General features: G+C 41.6%; 1 protein-coding gene across 7 annotated transcripts in view; it reads left to right on the forward strand.

Moving 5' to 3' along the window:
- Positions 1–13,442, forward strand: part of mlph (melanophilin) — a 42,485-nt gene that overhangs the window by 10,347 nt on the left and 18,696 nt on the right. For 3 of the 7 annotated variants that reach the window (XM_012970075.3, XM_012970079.3, XM_012970077.3), the window contains exons 3-9: positions 1,954–2,175; positions 3,125–3,252; positions 5,457–5,495; positions 7,674–7,762; positions 9,561–9,686; positions 9,905–10,109; positions 10,938–11,164. In XM_012970075.3, the coding sequence (XP_012825529.2) occupies positions 1,954–2,175; positions 3,125–3,252; positions 5,457–5,495; positions 7,674–7,762; positions 9,561–9,686; positions 9,905–10,109; positions 10,938–11,164 (1,036 nt within the window). 7 annotated transcript variants of the gene reach the window in all.

The raw sequence follows: 13,442 nt of genomic DNA on the forward strand, positions 1-13,442 counted from the left end.
TGTCACTAGTGCCGCCGTAAACCACCATGTGTCGTTACATAGGGACATGACATTGAGTGATCTGTAAGAGCCCTATGTCTGCTGCATACCAACCAATTGCAAAAGTGTTGGTGAGACCAGCATGCACCAGTATTGGTGGGCTGCCTGCTCTATACGATGCTTGATGGCATGATGGCAGTGTATTTCTGGGTAAGTCACGTTGTCCCATAATTCATAAGATAAGCGGCTAGCACATGGAGATGCAAACATATACTGTAAGACCCCAAAATCTTGGCTCTGCAGCAGACAAAAATAGGTCAACATGCAACTGGAATGAGGGTGGCAAGCATAAATCATAGCTTGGTTACTTTCAGGGCAAGATTGGCAATCTGTGGATGCAGGCAAATGCCAGAGGGGCGGTAAGATACTATAGATTGCCACTTTTAGTGGGTTCATGGGAGGCTGTTTTGGCCTCTGTGTAGTTGAAATGCCAGTGTCCCTGTCCGGGCCTGGTTACTTTACCAACCATCCATGCCTAAATAGATTTCTTGGATGTTGCACAGATTTCTGTCATGGGGAATAACTGATAAGCCCCCATTAATAATGAAACAGTTTCTATGTTTTAACACAGTTTACAAACAGGAAAAGACATTTGCTTGATAAAAACCAATGATGATGATAGTTGTTATGGAAATACAGCTATCTGTCTGGAGATGATGGGAATTGTAAACCAAATGCCTGTTTCACCCCTGCCAGCTGTTACAGAATACTATGCCTAACTTCCTAATAATGGGGGTTGTTGTGTAGTGAGAACCAGAAAGCCAGCAGGTTGCCTGTTCCTGATATTGCACTCGGTGTGGGTGTCATATTCAAGAGTTTCTACCCTCATAAACTCATCCTACTAACTAAACACTGCTTCTGCTCCACCTTACCCAAACCCCTAAAGCAAACAGCAGCAGCTATGTGACTCACGCAGAGACTGGGGAGAAGCCAGTGACGGAAAACATTCTAAGGAATTCTAAGGAAAAGGGGGCATAAATGGGCGTACTGCTAGTATGTTATACACCTGTCTTGTCAGTAAACCTGCCCTCAGACTGCCTTACAGGTAGTAGTACATATTTTGGAATTTGCAAAAACAGCACTGGTGTATTAATATCAATGTAAGTCATTATGGCAGATGATGATGATCCAGCTGTATACTGGTATATCCACTAAGGTTAAATGGACAGTTTTTGCACCAGTTAAACAACATTAAATATCATGCTAAGAAAGTAGCACTCTGTTATCCAGATAAACTGTTTTTTACATGAAAGTTATACAAAAAAATGTTCTAAACAACTTAGTTGCCCAATATGACAAAGCACACTAGGGTTGTTATCAGCTCAAATCCACATTCCATGTTTAAACCTGCAGTACTATCAACTAAAGAGACTCTGACACTGTACAGATACATCTAAACTTAGTTTGAGGATATCAAACCCACACTACTGCCCATTCTATTCTAAGCACAGGAGGAGGGTAACATGTTTGTTTGGGTTACCAATAGAAGGCTTTCCACTGGTGAACCTACAGTTCGGTTATATATGACTGTATAGCAACTGATCTAATTTTGGGGAGGCTAATCCTTCCTAGATCTTCATCTCCACCTACAGTGCTGACTTGTGGCATATTATAACACAGGCAAAGAGGGGACCCATAGATCTGGGGGATCAAAGCTAATAGGTAGTTACTACCACTAAAGCACAGACAACAAGCTCCAATCAATAGCCCAGGATAAAGTGAGTGATGGAAATGCTGCCAATGCTGGAGGGCTGTCTCCTACCTCATTGGCGCAATGTAGTTCTGTTTCTACAAAGCAAAAGCTCATTTTGATATAACTTCAGAATAGTGCAAGGTGCTTAATCACCTACAGGCTCAGGACAAGCACTGCTTTATTCTAATGTCAGAAATCTTTTATTTCCCTTGGTTCTACAGGGACCTGAAGGAAAAGGTAGAAAAGGAAAGCTCCAAGAGGGAACTTCTCTCCAACCAGAGCCACCTAAATGAGACTCACTGCATGCATTGTCTGCAACCCTTCCAGTTCCTCATCAACAGCAAACGCCAGTGCAAAGACTGTCAATTTCATGTCTGCAAGAACTGTAGCCGCTACAACAAGAAAGAGCTTGGCTGGGTGTGCGACTCATGCAGAGTGGACAGGTAGCCATATTTGCCTATAAAACATTTCCCATATCTCATTGAACTTTCTAGGGATGATATTTAGATGGATTGCTATATTTCATACTGTATTTTGGTAGTAGTGGTAAATCTAGAATCCTGGTGAGAGATTTGGGCTCAACACCAAACACATATACATTTAATGCCCAGTGCCGGATATGTTATCTGGGTGCCCCGAGGCCGCCCCCAATTGCCCCCACACCTGCGTGCATGCGCTTTTGTGCGTCCATTTAAACTCACATACGGAGCAGTGGGGAGAGTTCCTCATTGCTCCGTATGTGAGCAAAATTCGGTGCAGCTTGGGAGGCATGCCGCCCCAAATTTGTGCCACCCTAGGCCCGGGCCTTTGTGGCTTCGCCACAAATCTGGACCTATTAATGCCACTATTTTTTATTAATCACATTCTGACAAATACCCTATATATTTATGAACCCCTGCATGTTAGAATTGTACATTGGCCCCTTAACTTTGCATCTAATTTAGTGACCTTATCAACCAAATTCGAATAAAGGATGTTAAAATAGAAGAAGGCCTTATATAAAATATAAAATAGAATTATAAATATAGAATATAAATGTCTCTATAGAATTATGAAATAGAAAAAAGCTTTATACAAATTAAAAGTAAAAAGTATAAGTGCATGAGGTGTAAAGAGGCAATAAATAAATATAATAGTAGGGAGAATAGAAGGTAGGAGAAAGGTAATGAAGAAGGAGGGGAACAGAGAATATAATATCAAGACAGGGCATGGGATGATAACAAGAGAGAAAGGGAGGAGACCAACAGTGGCGTAACTACAGGGAAAGTAGACCCCGTGGAGGGGGCCTGGGTCTGCTTCCTCTGCTCTGTAGGGGAAATTAAAGGTGACCCATGATGCACACTAAAATGTGGTCCAGTATGTTCCCTCATCTGTCTCTTTTTCTTTGAAAAGGTTGGTGAAGGTTGGATCACTGGATTGGTATTATGATCATGTTCGATCTCGTTTCAAACGGTTTGGCAGTGCTAAGGTGATGCGCTCCCTTTACATGAGGCACCAGTCGGACGCTAGAGGAGCATCAGGTGTGACAAAGTTAACTGATAGCTACACCACAAATAATGCACAATTAATTGTGTGCTTTAGAACAAAAACAGGTCAAAATAACCAAATGACCATTTGTGGGAAGCTTTGAGCATTTCTCTCTGCTATAACCAGTAACACTTGCTCAGTGACCTGGCTGCCTTTGCCTACTGTTATTATTCATGTTGGCCAATGGACATATCAAATGAAGAATCCCTGGCAGAGTCTCTCTGTACTGTATATATATATTGCTCTGAGAACAAAATAAGTTTTAGTGCTGTCCATGTTCTTAAAAGGGAAAACTTATGTGAGACAAAAGCTGGCCATAGACTTTGAGAGTCTTCCTTCTGCATTTCTGTAGTTCTGTGCCCAATGTATCTCAATTTTCCTATTTACCCTTCATTTACAAGCTTAGTTTTTTGCCATTTTTAACTTTCTCCATGTTTCTCCATAGAGGTTTCCTCTATTCTCTCACTGCCTCCTGTTCTTAATTTTCCCTTTTTGCTTTTTCGCCTGCCCTTTTCAATTTTCTGTTGTGCATTGTCCACTTCTTGTTGCTGTTGTTTCATTCTATGTTTCTCCCTATTAGCTTCTCCTTTTTTCTCCAATACCCACTTTCTGTATTGGTCTACCCCTTTCCATGTCACTTTACATAGTTACATAGGGTTGAAAAAAGACCAGAGTCCACACACAACCCACACCTACCAATCTATACACTCACATACATAAACTATAAATACAACCACTAGTACTAACTGTAGATATTAGTATCACAATAGCCTTGGATATTCTGATTGTTCAAGAACTCATCCAGGCCCCTCTTAAAGGCATTAACAGAATCTGCCATTACCACATCTCTAGGAAGGGCATTCCATAACCTCACTGCCCTCACCGTGAAAAACCCCCTACGCTGCTTCAAATGGAAGCTCCATTCCTCTAATCTAAAGGGGTGACCTCTGGTGCGTTGATTGTTTTTATGGGAAAAAGGAACACCCCCCATCTGCCTATAATCCCCTCTAATGTACTTGTACAGAGTAATCATGTCCCCTCGCAAGCGCCTCTTTTCCAGAGAAAATAACCTCAACCTCGACAGTCTCACCTCATAGTTTAAATCTTCCATCCCCTTTACCAGTTTAGTTGCAGTCTCTGCACTCTCTCCTGCTCATTAATATCCTTCTTAAGGACTGGAGCCCAAAACTGCACTGCATACTCAAGGTGAGGCCTTACCAGGGACCTATAAAGAGGCAAAATTATGTTTTCATCCCTTGAGTCAATGCCCTTTTTTATACAAAACAGCACTTTATTTGCTTTAGTAGCCACAGAATGACACTGCCTGGCATTAGACAACTTGTTATCTACAAAAACCCCTAGATCCTTCTCCATTAAGGATACCCCCAACAAACTACCATTCAGTAGCTAGTTTGCGTTTATATTATTTCTTCCAAAGTGCATAACTTAGCATAACATTGAACCTAATTTTCCACTTTGCTGCCCAGTTTTCCAATTTTTTCAAATCGCTCTGCAGCAGCATCCTGCATTTATACCATTTTTACTTTATACCATTTTGCCTTGGTTTTTTCTCATTACCACCCCAGTTGCCCATTGCTCCTTTTTTTTCTTGCTGGGTGCTATGTTGGGGTACCTTCAGGCCGGTTGGACAGCCCTAATCTAGATTTTTCTAAATCCAGAGAAATATGGCATGGGACAACAAAAATGCAAAGCAAGCCCATAGTTTAATTAAAAATATGTTGGTGCTGTACTAAAGCAAGCTTATACTAGAATGTCCTTCCCTCTCTAAGGCTGATGCCACATAGGGCTAATTCTCGGCCTGTGAAAAACTGCATGCCGTGAATCAGCCATTACACTGTCATCAGCCTCCTACCTTGCCTGCACCCGGAAGCACTGTGTCAGCCAGGGTGCAGGAATACGCAGTGGATATCAGGCAAAGAAACGCAAGAGTTTGCATGTCAGAGCTGATATACACCATGTGTTCGTGCACCCAGGCCAACACAGTGCTTCCGGTGCAAGTAGGCTGATGCCAGTGTGTTTTTCCACAGGCCGAGAATCAGCTCTGTGTGGTATCAGCCTAAAGCTTTCCAACAGTTTGGTAAATACTGCTATCTCAACGCACTCGGTGTATATTATGGGTTCTACTAACACTTTGTGCTTATTGTCGTATCTATATGCAATTTCTGTTTAACTGCAGGTCTTCAGAACAAAGTATACAGCTTGCCGGATATCAACAGTAAGTTTTACGCAGGTCACAAGCAGTCCTGTCCCAGATAGCCGTAGTGTGAGAATATCTGCATAAAAGAAGCACTGTAAAGCCCTAAGTGTAAATAAAAAGAAGTCAACCCCTACTAAATGGGTATGTTTTCCCTTTCAGTACTTATTTGCAAAAGACTTGCTGTAACAAAATTGATGTGTTTTCGATTTGAGAGCAGCATTTAGTAGGTTAAAGGCCAATAAATCATTGAGCTTTTTTAGTCAAGGTATTTTGAGAGATCTGGTTACAATTCACCCTGTCTGACAGCTTTTAATGTTCCTCCCACACTTTGTGGCCTTTGTATTTAATAGCACACAGAACAATGGAATGCTTGAAGTTCCTGATAATTTGATAATGATGTTTGTACTTTTAGCAGAGTTCTGTATATACTGTATCTAAGGATAATGTCACACAGGACAGTTTGACCGCCGTTGCCATCTGTTAATGCTTCCAATTGTATTTATGAGAAACACAGTGCCCGGAGTATACATTGAGGTGTTAGGTGGACATATTCTCAGAAATACATAAAGGGGCAGTACACCCTCTTGTTCAACATGAATGCATGGAACAGGGCTTTGCTGGTCATGCATTTTGCATATTGTTTTAATCATACAAAATCTGTTTGTTTTTTTTGTTATCTCTTGAGCAAACAGGGAAACTGAAGCTATTCCGTCAGGTAGAATAATTTGATTACCAGTGCACAGATATTCCCCTGCACAATGGACAAATAATAATGGACAATAATAAAACAACAAAGTTTGAAGGCAGGGGTTTCTATGCTGGTAATCTAATTACAAGGACCAAACATGGAGTACCTTCAGTCTTTCTGTTTGCCCTGTTTAGCTAAAAGAATAACAAAAAGCATAGAATTCTGTGATTAAAACAATAGTCGTTACAAGCCCTATTCATTGAACAAGGAGTTATACTGCCCCTTTAAGTGAGCACCTCTGTTACTGCAAAGTGTGCTTCAGGGACTTTTCTCCCCATAGATTAATATGGGAAGCGATGGTCACCACGCCATGTGACATTAGCCTGAGATCATCTTCTAATTTGTTAGATGGGGACACAGAAACCAGTGGTGTATGCTGCTTTAATTTAGCTGCAAAATAAATACAGTCAGCCAGAGCCAGTATTAGCACAAACCGCCATAAACAAAGAATGATACAAAAATGCTTTAACCTGCACAATGGTACAAATTATTTGAGTTTATATATATTTTTTGTACTACATTAATATTATGTGTTAGTCAGGGTGCTATTGGGCCCTATACTTACTGCAGTGATCCCCAACCAGTGGCTCGTGAGCAACATGTTGCTCCCCAACCCTTTGGATGTTGCTCCCAGTGGCCTCAAAGCAGGGGCTTATTTTTGAATTTCTGGTTAGGAGGCAAGCTTTGATTGCATAAAAACCCTGGGTATTTGCCAAATAGAGCCTTCTATAGGCTTCCAGTCAACATAGGGGTTACCAAATAGCCAATTATAGCTCTCATTGGAACCTCCAGGAATATTTTTCATGCTTGCGTTGCTCTCTAAAACTTTTTCCATTTAAAAGTAGCTCACGGGTATAAAAGGTTGGGTATCCCTGACTTACTGTATGGGCCACCTAGCGGTTGCAGGTCCGGCTGTCCATGTTGTTATACCACTGAAATATGCCCAAAATTAATGTTTCATACTTAAATGAAGAAACTAGGGCTCATTTCAAACCCCTTTGTAGTGTGCAAAGCACAAAACAATGGCTGATTGTGCTCTTTGTGCCTTTATTTTGCAATTGACAATCTTTTTGCACTTTGATGGGCCACTGTGCAAATTCAAAAGGGTAAGGATATAGATATACTTCCCTGCAGGGTTTTTTATCCAGCCCTTTTAGTGCAGAGCACAATATGGGGCAGGTTCAACAGAATCATAAATGCCCCCAACTGTAATATGCTAGGGAAAATGAGTGGGAGCCAACAGGCTCTTATAAATAGCACGTAGAAGTTGTGGGAGAGGAAGAGGAACCATATGGGCATCCTCTGTTGCTTACAGAAACATGTTTTATTATGAAAAATTGCAATTTAGATGGAAAACCCCTTTAACTATTTTAAAAGTAAAGATGATCAGGGATGCCATAAAGCTGAGCTGTTCTGATTGTTTTCATATTCTTCATTTATCTCACTAGGAGAATATCTGCGCCAGGCTCGAGCTGGGATGTTCCATGATGAGGATGAGGACCTTATAGATAGTGCTGAAGCTCAACGCTACAATATGGTATTGACCCGGCACCATGGGGTTTCACAAAGCTGTGCTAAATGCTTGTTCTGCCTGTTCCAGTTGCATGTTCTATGCTGTTCACACTACATACCTGTGCTGCAATGAGCGCTACCATACCATCATCCACATGAGCAAATTAACTCACAGTGGCTATCAAATCAAATAAGTAATTGCATTACTAAAAGACAAAAAATCATTTCAGGTTGAAAAAGTTTCCTGCAAGTAGCTCAGTTCACAAATCACCAAATCTTAGTAGCAGTGCCCAGTGGCATAATCACATGATCCCTATCAGAGAAACTTGTCTTACATTCTCGCTTTTCCTGTTATAAAACAATTAAGCAATGTGTAGCATAATTATGGGGAATGAAAGGGATTCAAATATAATTTATTATTGTTAGAAGTTTTTAAATATGAGCAGCGAGGTACAGGCTTCTGGGTATCTTTTCTAAATTTCGTTCCCTGTTTGTTTTGTCAGACCTCTAATACTCCATCTGGGAATACTTCTAGTATACAAGTCTCTAAATTGCACATTGGATTTAAGGGCAACGCTGAATGCTGTTAGTTTTTAAGGAAAACCCAAAGTTTCAAGGATACCTAAAAATGTAAATTGCTTTGTGTGTATCAGAGGAAATTTAGATCTTTATTTTTTCTGACACTCTACTCTCCTTATCCAATGTGACTGGTCAGACAGGGAGGTCAGACAGGGAGGTCAGACAGGGAGGTCAGACAGGGAAGTTCACATTAATATGTGAATTTGTGAATTTATTCATCATCCACCAGTCCCATTCTACCAACTTAAAAAAACTTGAATTGACAAAATCACTTGAATTTTGCTAGGACATTGCTCCCATTGACTTCTACATTAACTCACCAGCTTTTGGATGCCGATATTTTAAAAACTGATATTTACAGGTAATTAAATCAGCTCCTCAGGGTCTGAAGGCTCCTGGATGCATTAGATGCAGAAGGGGTTGATAGCAAGTGGAAACTGGGCCCACTGGTGCCTGGGGATGTTTTCTGAGTTGTCTGACATTCTCTGAGTGTGAATGTAAAAGACAGCTCCTTCTTTAAAAGACTAGTAAACCTCAGCCTTCAAGGGGTCAGCTAATCTTTAAAATATAGAAATTTGCTGAACAAATCAAACAAGAATAATGAATACCAGTTCAGATAATTTAACTGGCTGAGATTTTACCCCAGGGAGTGAAGTTGAGGGGTGCTGCATTTGCTTGATCTTCAGTTGTGTTCTAAATGTGTCTGTGGGTCCCAAGATAGGATTTGTTAGTTGGAGTTAGGTAGATTATCCTTATTAAGCATTTAGAGCAGTGGTCCCCAACCTGTGGCTCATGAGGAACATGTTGCTCTCCAACCCCTTGGATGTTGCTCCCAGTGGCCTCAAAGCAGGTGCTCATTTTTTAATTCCTGGCTTGGGGTAAGTTTTGGTTGCATAAAAACCTGTTGTACTGACAAACAGAACCTCCTGTCGGCTGCCAGTCCACATAGAGGCTACCAAATTGGCAATCACAGGGTATTTGGAAGCCCCAGGAACATTTTTCATGAGTATATTACTCTCCAATTTTTTTACATTTGAAAGTGGCTCACAGAGGAAAAAAAGGTTAGGGACCTCCGATTTAGATGTTGCCATTTAGCTTTGCTCATGGTACATGTGAGGATGGTAACTCTACTCTTGCTTTGCTTCAGCTTCATCTCTTTTGAAAATTACTAAAACAAATTGTTAATATATGGGGTCTTGATGATTTTTTTGTCCTTCACTTCTTTACATCTCTTTCTTCTAAAGATGCGCAAGACCAAGCGCAAGCTCTCCGTTCACCCTTATGATTTTGATATGGATTCTGAGTACTCAACTCAGTCCCGCAGACAATCCATGCAACTCTCACCAACTCTAGAACAGGATGTTTTCAAGGTATTTTCTGGGACTGTCCTTTACTGTTACACTTTCTATCTCATATGAATTAAATGACGTCTAAGGAGCATAGTTTGAAATGGATGGTGATTGCTGATACATCTATGTCTTCCTGTAGACCCCAAATGACATGGGCTAGCTATATATCAACAGATGGTCCACTTCTCTTCCTCATTTCACATTAGCCATTGTTATATGAGTGTTGTGTTTGCCCCCAGTCATTCTCTGAGCGTCCCAGCACTGGGAGAGATGCGACTTCACAGAAGGAGTCTTTAATTGCCGAAGCTGATCTTGCATCCATGTTTCACCACATCCTTCAAGAGCAAGGGCAGAATGCGGCCTCGCCAGAGCAAGAGTTCAGTACTGAAGTCCGATTAACAGTCAACTCTCGGCGCCTTAGCCTTGAGAACACCCGGAGGCCAAGTAAGAACTAAACGCACTGTAAATGTCACAGTCAGTAAAAGACAGGGCAAACCTAGCACCACACACAACACTGGTTCCATTCTTTATATGGGCAAATGAGGACAGGTTCAGGTTGAACACTGAACATTGCAACATCCAAGAGTGCTGGGAGTAGAGTGGGAGTTTTACTTTACCATACGTCTGATATCATTTCCGCATAGAAAGTATACGGTCACCATTATTAGCCATGCATAAGATTAGCTAGAATGTAGTGTACACTTAGCAACAGTCAGTACCTATCATTTCACTGAAATACTTACACATGTAATCCTTTTATTGCTATGCAATACTTGGCTTTCCCTATTTTAACAGCAACTAAGACTAAGAGGTAATTTACAATCAGTGAGCAGCTCCTATGCCCTGTGACCATGTACTGACAGTCTTTAATAGCCCAACTGGCTAAGAGAACAGCATTCTGTGTGCATGGGAGCCTTGCATTAAGTACAGGGTTCCAGAAGCACCATCTGCAGTCTCAGTTTGACATACAAATAAGATGCTTTTGGTACGTTTGGTTGCCTGAAATAAATGTGTCAATACATTTTACTGAATATTTGAAGTTTGTTACTGAGTTATCTTGATGCCTGTAATTGGTGATATATTTGGGGGGCTGACACTTTGGCCACTGCAGATCTGCATTTGTGTAGAGTTTCATTGCTGTTTTCTGCGGGTATCAGATTCTTCTGCAACATAATGAAAGCCCATGTGGCAGGGAAGGGGATCACTTGAGACTGTTTGAAATAATATGTCCTTTTTCTACTCTTCCCCTTCCCATTTCCTACTATTCTCCAGAACTTCCCTTCCTAACAGAATCCCAAATTAGCAACCATTTCCCTGACCCTCAACTAACTCGCACCCGCTATCTCCCTAAAGGCAGCCCCTCCCTTGCACCCAAGGGGTCACAGTACTCCGGAGACATGGACACCTCAGACGAAGAAGGGGGAGCTATTCCTAAAGTTCCCCCTAGAAGGCGAAGCAGAGCTTCATCTCAAGAGAATGTGCATCATTCTGGTGGCCAGGTATGTAGACTGAAGAGCTGGCAATCTGCCACTGGCCTAAAGAAGTTTTGGCATCTTTTTATCACTGATTACATTCCCTAGTACTGGGGTTTCACTAGAATACAATATCATTGGCAAACGTATTGTATACTTATGTATACAGCCTTTCTGCCTATCTGTCTGTCTGTCTGTAGCGTGACATGAGCGCATACATGGGCACCCAGAGTGCAGGACACTGTTTGTATTCAGTGTAAGTAATTATGCTTTTCTCTATTCAATTCTCCACCACTAATTAGACCTACTGCTAAGACTCATTTTTTGATAAAAAAAAATATTTTTTTATTTTCGCACTTCCATCTCCAGCCTCTTTAGTTCTTTCATGTCTCTTGCTAATTACATTTCATAAATGGAGATCTTGGCCTTGAGAGTCGTTTAAAACAGAGCTAATGGCTAATTGTTATTATTAGATGAGATCTCCTGTGGTGCAGTGACATGGAAGTTAAAGGGGATATTACCATATTAAAGCTGTTGTATTCTTTGAGATATATATATATTCTGTATAACCATTATAATGGTTGCATAAAATATTTTCTTTAAATGTGATATTATATATTTCCATACTGCTTGTGGTACATTTTTCAGTGAAAGCTCTAATGAGCATATACAAATAATTTTGTACACTGTACATGTGCAAGTCTAAGGGGGAACATTTACTCAGGGTCGGACTGCTGCCCAAACCCCTCCAACAAGTGCATGTTTAGTATATTTATCTTTGGCGCTTTGGTGGAAGGGAGATCAGTGGCCTGGGGGAGGGAGATCAGTGGCCCAGAGAAGCACCTGGGGATCAGGTTTGGGTCCAGTCCGACCCTGCATTTACTTACCACAGACACAGTGTGTAAAGTGCACTTCCACATGCACATGTTTTTCCCCATGATGGAGATGATGCATGCCTGACGCACTTGTGCCCACTGTGCAATTGTGCATGCACACAAATCAGACACAATTGCATTGGAGATTTTGTGAGTCTGGTAAATGGCATTTCTGGCATTCTTGTGCACCAGGATTCCGCTGCATCAATAGGCGCTACAGCACTCAATTCAGAACAGAAGGCAGAAGGCAGAAGGCAGCGATACCAAACATAACTATGCAGACGTGCAAGGAGCACATGTTGACGCAAGTATGTAAAGTTAGTACCCAGGACAGGCAGAGTGTGGACAGTAGAGTCAGTTGATTAGTAACTTATAGTTACACAAGTTATATTTCTCAGAGTATCCCCTCTCATCCTATGTGCCACACACACATAGTGTGTCTTCTCTGAAGCCTCCAGGACCCCTGTTGTGTGGAAGTGCAAAGGCAGAGTTCCATTAGCCATTAAGGAGGCGACCTCCTAGCAACCGTCCCGCTGCGGTGTCCAACACACACGGTGGGCCAAGCTTCACCCTAGCTGTCTCACTACAGTTTCACTATGTGGCCACTACCCTAATCCTAGATGCTCACAATCCCTATCTGTGCACAATCGCCCAGGGGCTCTACCCCAAACACTAACTCCTCAAAGGAAACTTGAGCTGTCCTTGCTAGCTGTCTTGCCTAACTCTTACTTGTAGAGCAAGCTACTTACAATCTCCTACCTCTCTGTCTAGCAAGGATCAAGTACCCACCTGATCTGACCCATTTATGCCTCTCTGTGGATGGTATCAAGCCAAAAAGAGGAACTGCTCTGCTAATACACCACCTTAAATAGGCTACTGAATTAAACTCCTCCCACAGGCCAACCCCAACTGTTAGCGCCATCTGTTGGGCAGCCCAATTGTAGCTTAAATATACACTGAAATAAATTATATTTCGCCTCCTTACAAGGAACTTGAAATAATGGGATTTTTCATGCAATTGCGGGGAAACCTGTGGGCCTGTAGTTACAGTTCAGTAAGTAAATGATTACAGTAAGGGATGTCTGGAAACTACAGATCAGGTGTCAGCCCTGGGCTGCTACAGAAATTCCCTGGGCCACTGCTTTTTATTTTACAAAGGAGCATCAGGCCAGGGAATAAACTTAGTGGCTGAATTTACAGGCACCATATTGGCACCACTTAGTGAAGTCAGCTTTCCTTGTCCTTTATATATGGCAGCTATGTGTTTGGGGGGCAACCTTGTGTTTGGGCCATGCTAGTTAAGCAGAAAGGTTTTTATGACATTATCTGCCCAGAACTGTTGCAGTTAGTGATAATCAAATGTTTTCGGCAGGCATGGATTTGCAGTGAAATTCCGCATTTCTCCACTGGCGAATAGTTTCGCAAAACTT

This window comes from Xenopus tropicalis, chromosome 9 (genome assembly GCF_000004195.4).
Source record: "Xenopus tropicalis strain Nigerian chromosome 9, UCB_Xtro_10.0, whole genome shotgun sequence".
Taxonomy (NCBI): domain Eukaryota; kingdom Metazoa; phylum Chordata; class Amphibia; order Anura; family Pipidae; genus Xenopus; species Xenopus tropicalis.